Source organism: Canis lupus, chromosome 27 (assembly GCF_011100685.1).
Source record: "Canis lupus familiaris isolate Mischka breed German Shepherd chromosome 27, alternate assembly UU_Cfam_GSD_1.0, whole genome shotgun sequence".
Taxonomy (NCBI): domain Eukaryota; kingdom Metazoa; phylum Chordata; class Mammalia; order Carnivora; family Canidae; genus Canis; species Canis lupus.
The window spans coordinates 36,493,070-36,506,204 of NC_049248.1; the positions used below are offsets into that span (position 1 = coordinate 36,493,070).

Genomic DNA, 13,135 nt, shown 5'->3' on the forward strand with positions numbered 1-13,135 from the left:
TATAGGGCGTGATCCTGGAGTCCTGGGATCGAGTCCCACGTTGGGCTCCCAGCATGGAGCCTGCTTCTCCCTCTGCTTGTGTCTCTGCCTCTCTCTCTCCTGTGTCTCCCATGAATAAATAAAATCTTAAAAAAAATGTTTAAACTAATTTATGCTACCAGTAGCAACATTCCATTTGATCCATATCCTCACTAGCATTTGGTATTGTCAGAGTTCTTTTTTTTTTTTTTATTGTCAGAGTTCTTAATTTGTGCCAATCTGTTGGGGCAAATTGATTTCACTATACTTTTGATTTTCAGTTCCCTGATTACTAACGAGGGTGAACATCTTTTTTCAATTGAAGTATAGTTGACATACAATGTTATATTAGTTTCAGATGTACAACAGAGTGATTCAACAACTATTTATGTTGTGCTACGCTTACCACAAGTGTAGCTGCCATCTTGTCACCACCATACAACCCTATTAATTTACCATTGGCTACATTCTCTATGCTGTACTTTTCATCTCCATGACTTATTCATTCCATTACTGGATGCCTTTACCTCCCATTTTTCCTCACCCATCTTGCCCATCTCCTCTCCCCTCCCCTCTGGCAATCCTATTCTCTATTTATGGGTCTTTTTCTGCTATTTTGTTTATTCATTTGTTTCATTTTTAGATTCCACATATAAGTGAAATTATATGATATTTGCCTTTTCAGATTTATTTCACATAGCATAATACTTTCTAGGTCCTTCCATGTTGTCTCAAATGGCAAGATCTCATTCTTTTTATGATTAATATTCCATTATATATATACTAACATATGTGTATAATATGTATATATTATGTCTTATTTATCCATTCATCTATTTATAGACACTATTGTGTCTATTGTAAATAATGCTGCAGTAAAAACAGAGGTGCACATTTCTTTTTAAATTAGTGGATTATTAAGAAAGGTTTTATTTGGGCACCTAGGTGGCTCAGTTGGTTGAGTGTCTGCCTTTGACTTGGATTATGATCCCTGGGTCCTGGGATTGAGTCCCACACCAGGCTCCCTGCTTAGCAGGGAGTCTGCTTCTCCCTCTCCCTCCTCCTCCCCCTGTTAATGCTCTCTCTCTTTCAAGTAAGTAAATAACATCTTTTAAAAAAGTTTTTATTTAAATTCCAGTAAGTTAACACAGTGTAATATTAGTTTCAGGTGTACAATATAGTGATTCAACACTTGCATACGTCACCTGGTGCTCATCACAAGTGCCCTCCTTAATCCCCAAAACCCATTTAACTCATCCCCCACCCACCTCCCTGCTGGAGACCATCTGTTTGTTCTCTGTAGTTAAGAGTCTGTTTCTTGGTTTGGCTCTTTCTCTTTCTCTTTTTACCCTGTGCTCAATTTTTTTTTTTTTGTTTCTTAAATTCCACATATGAGTGAAATCGTATGGTATTTGTCTTTCCCTGAATGACTTATTTCCCTTACTGTTATACTCTGTAGTTCCATTCATGTTGTTGCAAATGGGAAGATTTCATTCTTTTTTATGGTTGAATAATATTGCATTGTATATATATATATAAGCCACATCTTCCTTATTCATTCATCAGTCAATGGACACTTGGGCTGTTTCCATAACTTGCCTATTGTGGATAATGTTGCTATAAACATCAGGGTGCACGTATCCCCTTGAATCAGTATTATTGTATCCTTTGGGTAAATATATAGTAGAGCAATTGCTGGATTGCAGGGTAGTTCTATTTTTAACTTTTTGAGGAAACTCCATACTGTTTTCCAGAATGGCTGTACCAGTTTGCATTTACAGAGCTAGAACAAACAATCCTAAAATATGTACAGGACCACAAAAGACCTGGAATAGCCAAACATCCTAGATAAATAAAGGCAAAACTGCAGACTTAAGTTATATTACAGACTTAAGTTCTATTACAAAGTTGTAGTGATCAAACAGTATGGTATTGGCACAAAAATAGACACATAGTTCAATAAAAAAATAGAAAACCCAGAAATGAGCCCACAGCTGTATGGTCAATTAATCTTTAACAAAGCAAGAAAGAATATCCAATGGGAAAAAGACAATCTCTTCAACAAATGATTTTGGGAAAACTGGACAGCAACATGCAAAAGAATGAAACTAAACCACTTTCTTACAACACACACAACAAGAAATTCAAAATGGTTGAATGATGTAACTGTGAGACCTGAAACTAAAAAATCCTAAAGAACAAGGGAAGTAACCTTTTTCACATCTACCATAGCAACTTCTTTCAAGATCTGTCTCCTGAGCAAGGGAAACAGAAGCAAAAATAAACTATTGAGACTTCATCAAAATAAAAAGCATCTTCACCACAAAGGAAACAACAAAACTCAAAGACAACCTACAGAGTGGGAGAAAATACTTGCAAATAACTATCTGATAAGGGATTAGTATCAAAAATACATAAAGAACTTATACAACTCAATACCCCAAAACCACATATTCCAATTAAAAAATGGGCAGAAGACATGAATAGATATTTCTCCAAAGAAGACATCCAGATAGCCAATAGACACATAAAAAGATGGTCAACATCGCTCATCATCAGGGAAAAGAAAATCAGAACTACAATGAGATACAGCCTCACACCTGTCAGAATGTCTAAATTCCACAACGTAAGAAACAACAGGTTTTGGCATGGATGTAGCGAAAGGGGAACCCTCTTGCACTGTTGGTGGGAAAGCAAACTAAATTAGTGTTTTTGTTCTCCAGAAATGTTCTCCAGTAGTGGAATTACTGGGTCATATAGGACTTCTATTTTTAACTTTTTGAGGAAGCTCAATACTCTTTTCTACAGTGGTTGTACCAGCTTACATTCTCACCAACAGTTCCTCTTTCTTTAGATCCTCACCAACACTTGTTATTTTTTTATTTTTATTTTTATTTTTTTGTCTTTCTGTTACAAGCCATTCTGAAAAGTTTCTGATTGTGATTTTGGTTTGCATTTCCCTGATCATTGCTGATGTTGAGAATCTTTTCATGTGTCTGTTGGCCACCTGTATCTATCAGGTGCTCTGCCCATTTTAAAATCAGATTATTTGATTTTTCATGTTCAGTGTATAAGTTCTTCATAAGGGTGAACATCTTTTTATATTTTTATTACTATTGCATATTCTTTTGTGAAACACCTTTTATCTTGTAATCTTTGATCCACTTACCCCCTCCCTTTGGTTCATTTTCCAAAATGAAATTACCCTTAAATACAATAAAAAAACACCAGCAAAATATTTTGAAACCCACTATGGTTTCAAAAAAATTATGTGGATTCTGTAAAGCAGTGATAGTTTTTATTAAAATAGTCCCAACAACAACAACAAAAACAAACAAACAAAAAAAAAAAACAAAAAAAACCAAACGAAACAAAACAAAAAAAAATAGTCCCAACAGAGAATGTCTATCTCTGGCTAAATACTGAGTTCAAAGGTAGATGACAGACTAAATCATATTATATATATATAATATATATATATATATTATATATATATATAGTAGCTAGAAATATATTACTGTTTTTTAAACCTAGAACTAAGAGTGGTCTTTTATCCTGAAGCCTTTCAGTTCTCTTTTTTTTTTTTAAATAAAGGATTGATTTATTTATTTGAGATAGAGAGAGAGTGTGCATGCACAAGCAGGGGGTGGGTGGGTTGGTGGGAAGGAGAGGGGGAGAGAGAGGGGGAAAAGCAGACTCCCCACTGAGCAGGGAGCCTGACATGGGGCTCAATCCCAGGACCCTGGGATCATGACCTGAGCTGAAGGCAGACGCTTAATAGACTGAACCCTGACAGTCTTATTTTATATTAATTAATTATCATTTATATTATACTTTGTACTTTGACAAGTCTTCTAGTATCTGTGGAATTTAAAAGTTAAAAAAAAAAGTTTGGAGTACTTAAACCATTACTACTATACCTGCAGTTTTTTTGTGTTTTTTAGGCTTTTGCCAGTAGAATAGAATTATGCCATTGTCAGTGGTAACATAATATCAGTATAAAAGCTACTTAAACATCATTATTCTAATTATTGTAATTCTTTAAAATACAACTTTAAAATCCAATTGTGCCCTAAAGTGGTATTTCAGCTGTAAGAAGAGAGTGTATTATTTGAAGCCTGAGCTTTTTGTTAGGTGTCTTTCATTCTTTCATCCGCAGGGAAAAGGTCACTATCTGGGTATAATTATTCATTTCACCTTTTCTACCTAGTGAGGCAGCCTGTATTCCCAAGACCTGTCCTTTTCAACGCTCCTCCCTGGATTTCAGGCCCCCATACTAAGCTTAATTTACGCATTGATTTCATGTGTTTACAGTGGTGGAACAATGACCGTATTGGATGGATTCTGTGCTGAATATATTCTTGTCCTCTTGCTTCCTGTGTAAGAGAGGACTCTACCCTATTGGTATCATCAGACATTTAAACCAGCACTCCCTAAGCAGGGTGAAGGTTCATCTTAAATCCAGTAAGGAAGCTTCATATGGGAGAACTTCTCTGAGACTTTGGCTTCTCTGTACCATCTAGTATTAGTAGAATTCCTGAAAATCACCTTCAGCTGGGATGCTCTGAGGATTAAATGATCGCAATCTGACATATAGTAAGTGCTCATTAAAGGTCACCGATGAAGAAAATGAGTTTTGATTCTATGTTGTTACAGATCTTTACAGATTTGGCATGTCATGTTTTGCTATTAATTCATAAGGCTGCCTTACTAAACTTTTATTTTAAATGTAAGGGAAGCTCTCATTTTTTTGCTTTTTTTTTGGATGGCTACTCTTGTTTTATTTCCCCTAATTAGCTGAAAATCTATTTGATAGGAACTTTGTCTCATTTATCTACATAGCACCTAGGAAAGTGCTTAATATATAATAAGTGCTCAGTAAATATTGTTCTGGTTGAATTAGTAAGTGATCTAGGGCATATTTATGTTGAAATCACAGATTTAAGAAATATAGTTGGCCAGTGAAACATAATATGTATTCATTTGGACTTCTAAATAAAACTCATGAAGCCATTATCATTTTCAAGGTGGCTAGTGGTTCTGGGGGGGCTCTGTTATAAAACCACTGTATCTGGTTCATTGTCACCGAGTTATCAGTGGAGAACTTGTTTTGGATATACATTCAAAAGTAGAAAGTAGACCACCTTCACTCTCTCCTGTAGGGTTCAGAAGTCCATTCTCAACAATGCAGAAAATAGATTGAGGAAAAATACATTTAGGGGAAAGCAAAATGGTACTTTCTTATCTGTGAATAATAGTTGCTAATAATAAATCTTAGCCTTTGTATATTATCTCATTACATCTATACTACTTTGAAATTATATAATGTTCTTCTTCATGGAAGGGACAAGTGATTTTTATTCCCGTGCCTAACCATTCCTGAATATAAAAATTATAAAATGTGTAAAAATATTGTCCTGTTTGTCCTAATCTTATGTCTCTATCTTGTCCAAAGAGGAGAAAGAGAAGAAATAAAATAGAGCTCCTTTTAAAATTGTAAATTCTTTTGGATGCAGTTTCTGGAGAGAGAGAGAGAGAGAGAGAGAGAGAGAGAGAGAGAGAAATATCAAGATTTCTCAAAGCCATTACATCATGCCCTAATTCTAGCCTTTTTCTTGATTCAACCTTTGTCAGGACTAATTTTACTAAAAGTGACTTTATTCTAGTCTTTTCTATGGACCCTAAAATGATCTCTTAAGTTATTCTATAGTATGGAGTTTTAAGTTGCATAAATTTTTCCCTTTACCAGGGTTTTCTGCTATAAGTCATATAAGAACAATTTATTCCCAGCTATCAGTTTTAACAAAGCGTGACCTGGAAAACTAACAATGGAAAATGGTGCTATTCTCTGCTATAGCTTTTATTTCAGTAGGGTATTGAATGTTTAAAATGCTTTGGCTCAGGAGTCCTGGATATTGCTTCCAGCTTTTGATTCCTGCCTACATCCTACTTTGGTCCTGTTTTCCATTCCAGAGCTAGGTTTGTTTTCCAGGCTGGCTTTATATTCAGATTCCATTCAGATTCAGACCTGCTTGACTTTCTGTACTTCTGGCTCAAATCCCAAACAAAAATCTGTCTGGATAAATCAGAGATTCAGATGGTTAAGGGCCATTTATAAGTAGTTGTACTGTGTATTTGAGATTTTGGTGAGTTCTTATAATATCAAACAAAACAGTGAAGCCCAATTTTTAGAAATAGTCTTCACTTTTATCACTATAATGCATGAGCATAGTATATGAGGCCAGACAACACTTATGGGTTATTATTACAACAACCAGGGCCAACTACTAAGTCTTGTTCCCAAGGCCAACAAACTTTTATTTAATTTTTATTGTTAATATTCATTATTATTATTATTTTTTAGATGTAAGGAATTTTAAGTAAATTGGCATAGTTAAGACCAAAAAGATAAAGTGGACACTGCCAGCTTATCTTCAGCCATTGCCTTTAACAGGCTAGGGAACACAACTTGAAACACAATTGAGTCTTGGTGTTCTGAGACAGTGAAGGAATTTCCTCAGTATTTAAATATATTAATATAACCAGTTATATAAATCTAAATATAAAACCAATCTATAAATTTAGAGGTGGCATTTACCATCTCTGTGAAAAGCTACACATCCTAATCAATTCCAATCATATTTAAAAAAATTATTTTTCCAATCACATTTTTAGAAGGAGAAAACAGTGACAGCACTTGCTGAACCAGAATTACTATCAAAGTTCAAAAAACTGATCATATTCATTTAAAAATCCACAAGCTAATCTTATTTAAATCAGGACTGTCCAAGAGAAACATTCTATCAGCCACTCATGATCTAAATTCTGGTCAATGAGATCAATTTAAATATGGTACACATAAAACAAAGTCATGAGACATTTTTGTTTGTAATAAATAAAATGATGACCAACTATTACTCCTTAGTGGCTTTTTTGAGATAAGCTATTAAGTCTGCTCTTTCCCCTGCCTTCTTAATGCCAGCGAAGATCATTTTTGTTCCAGGGATGTACTTCTTGGGATTCTCCAAATACTCCATCAGGGTTTCCTCTCCCCAGGTGATGCCTTTGTTCTTGTTGGCATCCGTGTAAGAAAATCCAAGGGCCTAACTTGTCTTTTGCCCAATAATCGATGGAGGTTTGGCCAGTCTTGTGCTTGCCTCCCTTTTCCACAGTATGGCACTGGGCACACTTCTGAACAAAACTCTTCTTGCTCTTTTCAACATCACCCATTTTTGAATCACTTTTCTGTTGCGCGCGAAACGAAGATGCCAGCTCGCAAGCTGGACATCCCGCTCTCTCAATATTCATTATTATTATGGCTTTATAAATAAAACTGGTTACTAACATAGATGTATTCCTATCCTAATTCTTTTTACTTTTTTTTTGTGCCACACAGAACATTTAAGTTCCAAATTTTGTCTTTACTAATTTTATAAAAAAATCTCAGTGAGAATTTTGATCCACATATCTCTTATTTCTCTATAAAATACTCTTATGTTTGCTAATTGTTTCAACGTTTTTTTGTTTGTTTGTTTGTTTTTTGTTTGTTTCAAGGTTTTTTGAGCAAGAAATGTTTTGGACTTTCCTTGTATGTGCCTTAGAGCAGTATCTTCAATATAAAAAGTACTCAGTAACCACCTTAGTAGATATAACAGAAGTTGAAATGTTTTTCTTTTCCATTTGTATTATTTTTAAACTCACAAGTGTGTAACATTAAAAGATAAGCTCCCAAGTGTATTCCAGTTAAAGATGTTTCTCTCTATAATCTACACATATACCTTCCAAAGGAGCAAATGATGCATGTTTTATTTGCTTTTAAAGTGCATTTAAGGAGATCGACACTTACAAAATAGTAGTTCTCAAATGTTTTGATATCAGGACCACCCTTACCAATTACTGAGGACCGCAAAGATTTACTTTGGAAAATTCAGGAAAACATGAATGGGCACAAGCACACCATTCCACAAGCTGATATAGTGATGATGTCATCATATATCACTTAGCCTCTGAAAAAAACCCTCTGCACGCTTGAGTTAATCAGAGTGAAAGTCAAGTAACAGGTGATTTTTGTTATAAAAATAGTTTTGTTGTTGCAGAACTAAAAAGGTCTCAGTACCTACAGGGCCCCCAGACAATGCTTTAAGAACTGCTGTATAAAACATGAAGTGGTAATAAAAAGAAATATGTGTGTAGAGTAGCTCAAAGTTGCAATATGGTTTCACATATGTTTTCTATTTGACTGCCCCAATAATGCTGTGGGTTTATGATTATGTCGTTTTACAGGTAGGAAAAAATTATGTTTAGGGAAATTAAGTGATTGGCTCAAGGGAACTCCACTAGTAAAATTTAAACTCAAACCTTCTGATGGCAGAGCCTGTGATTTTTTTTTTTTTATTATGACATTTCTCTACCCTGCCCAACCTAAAAGTTCTCCATGAAACTAAGTTAGTTGAGTAAAATCTAGTTTCATCTCAGCCTCTAGAGCACATGATTGCTTTGGATGAGAACTGACGTCTCCATTTACCTTTGCATAGTGCTGTGGAGCCCGATCAGTCCTGAAAGGTGACTGTGGTACCAGGGTAACGAGCAGATTTGGGGGTCAATCTTAGTTGGATCCTCAGTAGTTTTGGGATTAAATGAACCCATAATTCTGCCTTGATATGTAGCTGTAGGACAGGCTCAGATAGTGTACAGCTGGGGTGGACCACTCAGGGTTCTGGATACCCAGATAGACTTGCTAAGCCTCTCCGGGGCTGAACTGGAGCCCCCGCCACCAGACTAAAATGGCCAACAGCCAGGAGCAAAAATATCAGATATCATTTGCCTGGGAGCTGGCCCTAGTGTATTTATCTCTTTGGAGGACTATACTTTCTGTACTGTCTTTAAGCTTTAACCTTTGGGCAAATCAAAATGACAGCCCTGTATACCCTGTAAATCAAAAAGGACAGGGTCAAAGACCATTCTTTATCTCTGTTGCTGCTCAGGGCTTTGATTCTTCAAGTATTAAACATGAAGAAAATGGGGATCACAGGTGTAAGGGACACAAGTATGAGCCGTGTTAAGAAACCATAAGTAATGATGTTAAATTTTCTTTGAATGAAAAGGGAGGATGCATTTATAGAGACGTATAAAAAGCTCTTTGACTATTTTCTTTGCTCTGCAGCAAACTGATCTAAGTTAGATGCAGTAGGATGACTGCTTTTTTGAAATAAAAAATGGGAATATTTTGAAACGGTGTCATTCATAGCTAAAAACAAAGCAAAATAAGCAAAATAAAAGCCATCACAACTGTGATGAGAAAGTCTACATTTCTTTACTTGGCATTTAGGTGCTTTTTCCTTCCATGCCCAAATCAAAATACCATTTCCATATGGTATGGAAAACCATCGCCCCCATTGCCTTGAGCCAGGTTGGCCTATGTATTGCTTCCCCCCACAGATTCCCTCCTCTGCACTTCTGCTCATATGGTTCCCTCAGCTTAGAGCACTTTTCCCTCATTTCCTTTCTTTGCTGATTTCAGCCCATTCTTTGAACCTTTTCTTCCCCAGTGTGGTGCATGGCAGTCTCTTCTTTAGCTTATTAGAGTGGGGATTGGTGATACTTTTCGGTAAAGATAGTAAATATTTTAGGTTTGGTGGGCTATCAGGTCTCCCTTGCAGCTGCTAAGTTCTGTCATTGGAACACAGAAACAGTCCTGGACAACACCTCAACAAATGAGTGTAGCTAGGTTTTAACAAAGTTTCCCACAAAGAACCTGGCATTGTTTATAAAAGAGCTGTAGGTTGCCAACTCTTTTCCTAGATCATCTGTTGTGCTTAGTAGTGTCACTTGTCCTAGATTCTCTTCTTTTCTTACCGTTTCGTGTGTTTGTGTAATACTTACCCAACTAGACTATATGCTCCATGGAGATGAACTTACCATTCTTTGTATTCCCTGTGTCTATCCTGGTACCTTAAGCAGTATTTATTCAGACATTCAGATATTTGTAATTGACTTAAATGTTTTTTAAGGACGAGAAAGGCACTGACCCCTTTTTATTTCCCTTCTGTTGCTGTTTTGTTTCTCTCCTAATTCCTGATGTTGTGTTTATGTGGTTGGCTCTTCCTTAAGTGCAGGCATCAGCCCATGCTGAGCTGAAGCCTGTTGCCTCTCCGTGTTAAGATATATTAAAGATCAGGACAAATGCTTTAATGTGTATCCTAAGAAAAGGTTTTATGAGTTATTTGTTGACAGAATGGTTATGAGGAGACCTTTTGCTTAGCCTGCCAACATAGCACTCATTTCTTAGGAGGACAAAGTACTGTAGGTTGGCCTCCTGATAGAAAGCCTGCTGAGTTTTACCATTTAATAAAATAGAGTACACAGTGTAATTTGTACAATGTCAAACTTCAAAGAACAATTTATCACAATAATGTTTCTATTTAGAACATGCCACTGAGGAAGGGACAATAAAATGTCAGGTTTGACAATGTCCACTGATTGATATTAAGGTTAGAAGGGGAAACATTTCTGTTTCCAGCATTGCAGAGTCAGTAGGCACAATAGAGGGCAGGATACAATCAACTTTGCATTCTTTTCAAAATTTAAGGCTTTGGAAAAGACAGCAGTCTAGATGTTGTATTTACTCAAGAGAAGCTTGGCGTATAAAAACAGAAACAACTGAGAATTCCATGTTGCCGGTTGTTTCCTCTCTCTCTCTCTTTCTTTTTTTTTTTTTTTTTTTTTTTTCTCTCTCTCTTTCAGAAAATTCTGATAAATGTAGTCCAGTCATCAGATGTTATTCATGCTGTGTTGTAACCATCTATTTGGATATGTTGGCTGTTCTTGCAAATACAAAACCCCACATTTCCTGGTGACATAGATGGGGTCTGAGAAGATTAATTATAAGCCATGAGATTTGTTGAACCGACAAGGGAGAGTATAGCAGTCCCAGGTGATACAAGGAGGTACTTTGCTCAGATGCCACCTTTTGGAATATGAATTAGTATGATTCACAGGTAGCAAAGAGTGGTTATGCTGATCACAGGGAAGAATCTGATACGTGTCAGCTGCTTCTCTTTAGAATAAAATAACACAGGGCTAAGTATAGACATAAGTCATTCTGGCACCAGTGCGTGGGATTAAATGCTCAACTTTGTGTAGGCATTCATTACATTCTAGATTCTTCACATGTTGATAAAGTCATAGGATTTCTGAAAGTATATCTCTCACTCTCACTTTCTGTCAAGGTGTTACAGTCTCAAAGCAAACTGGTGAGCAGCTGAGCTCTACACAACAGACCAGGTACCAAGCAGGACTTGAAACCTAGAGCTTGGAGTTTTCCTGGAACTAGTGATGGGTGACAAGAGCAGCTCACCTAGGAGGTGGAGGGTGATGTGTGTGTGAATGCTGGTTTGCGTCAATACCGTTACTTTATCGTTATCTAGGGAACACCCAGGGGCATTGAAATAGCATCACCTCTCACTCCACACGCTGCCAATGGAATAGGAGTGGAGTTTGGGGCAGGGAAGTTCCCTTGAAGCAGTTGACATTTAAGTGGCAATCTGAAGGATGATAAGAAATTAGACTGAAATGGAGGTGAGAAAGGAGGGCAAGTGTTTTGGGGAAAGGGAGACAGTCTGTGAAATTTCGAGAGGACTGTAACTAACTTCTGGATCTGAAAGAATGCTAGTAAGGCTTGCAGCTGGATCAGGCTAAATGGTGTGTGTGTGTGTTTTTCTAAAGAAAGAATGACACAAATAATTTCTACATTATTCAAGTTAAATTATGTGTCCCCAGCTCCCTACAGTATAAAGCCGAAGACTTTTCTTTCTCACTTTGGCATTTGTAGTTGTTATCACTTTCACCTATCCCATTTTTAAAATCAATACAATAATTATAGAGCATTTTGAAGTTTATAAAATGTTTTTATATATTTTTACATATATTATCTCATTCAATTCTCACAATTAATATGATTAAGAATCACGGAATCCAGGATGCTTCTCAAGGGGGATGGAGGGTGTCAGCGTAAATCTCACAGTTTTGTTTTAGGCTAATTCTAATGTTTACAGTGGAAATCAGACAGGCGTTAACAGAAATCATTTTTGATTTCAACCATAGGAGGTTCCTTTTTTTTTTTTTTTTTTTTCTTTCTGGGAGGTTATAAATGAACCATGTCACTGGGAATCATCTTTTACCATTGAATATGATTTTTTTCAGAAATGCCAGTTTTCTGGTGATTATACCTGTTGGTTATTTGTATATCTATTTTTAAAAAATATTTTATTTGTTCATGAGAGACACAGAGAGAAAGGCAGAGACATAGGCAGAGGGAGATGCAGGCTCCCTGTGAGGCGAGGAGCCCGACATGGGACCCAATCCTGGGACTCCAGGATCACGCCCTGAGCTGAAGGCAGACACTCAACCTCGGAGCCACCCAGGCATCCCTATTTGTAGATCTTCTTTGGCAAAAAGTATATTCATGTCCTTTGTCCATTTTCCCCTGAGTTTTATTGAAATATAATAGATGTGTCGCATTGTGTAAGTTTAAGGCATACATCGTATTGTTTTGATACATTATATATATTGAAAAATGATTACTGCTATAGGATTAGACATGGCCCATCTTTTATCAGGTTATTTATTTATTTATTTATTTGTTTATGCTATTGAATTGTAGGGGTTCCTTGTACATTTTGAATGGTAGCCTGTTATGAGCTATGTGGTTTGCGGATATTTTTTTCCCATTCTGTCAGTTGCCTTTTCAGTTTATTGACTGCTTACTTTGCTGTGCAGAAACTTTTTAGTTTGATGTAGTTTCCGTTGTCTATTTTTGCTTTTGTTGCTGGTGCTTTTAAATGTCATATTCAAAAAATCATTGCCAAAACCAATGTTATGAAAATTTTTCCTCCACGTTTTCTTCTAGGAACTTTACAGTTTCAGGTCTTACATTTAAGAGTTAGTCCATTTTGAGTTGATGTTTCTGTATGGTGCTAAGATAAGGGTCCAATTTCTTCCTCCTTCCCTCTGTCTTAATTTCTCTTGCTCTCTTTCTTTCCTTCTTTTCATGCAGATATCCAGTTTTTTTTTTTAAGATTTTATTCATTTATTCATGAGAGACAGAGAGAGAGAGAGA

At 36.3% G+C, this 13,135-nt stretch overlaps 2 protein-coding genes across 5 annotated transcripts in view; one reads left to right on the forward strand and one right to left on the reverse strand.

The window, feature by feature from the left end:
* TMEM117 (transmembrane protein 117) overlaps positions 1–13,135 on the forward strand; it is a 462,108-nt gene that overhangs the window by 189,815 nt on the left and 259,158 nt on the right. The window lies entirely within an intron of this gene.
* LOC100689004 (cytochrome c-like) lies at positions 6,933–7,248 on the reverse strand. Its single transcript, XM_038577408.1, is given in 2 exon segments — positions 6,933–7,152; positions 7,154–7,248. Coding segments are annotated over 2 exon segments (315 nt in total).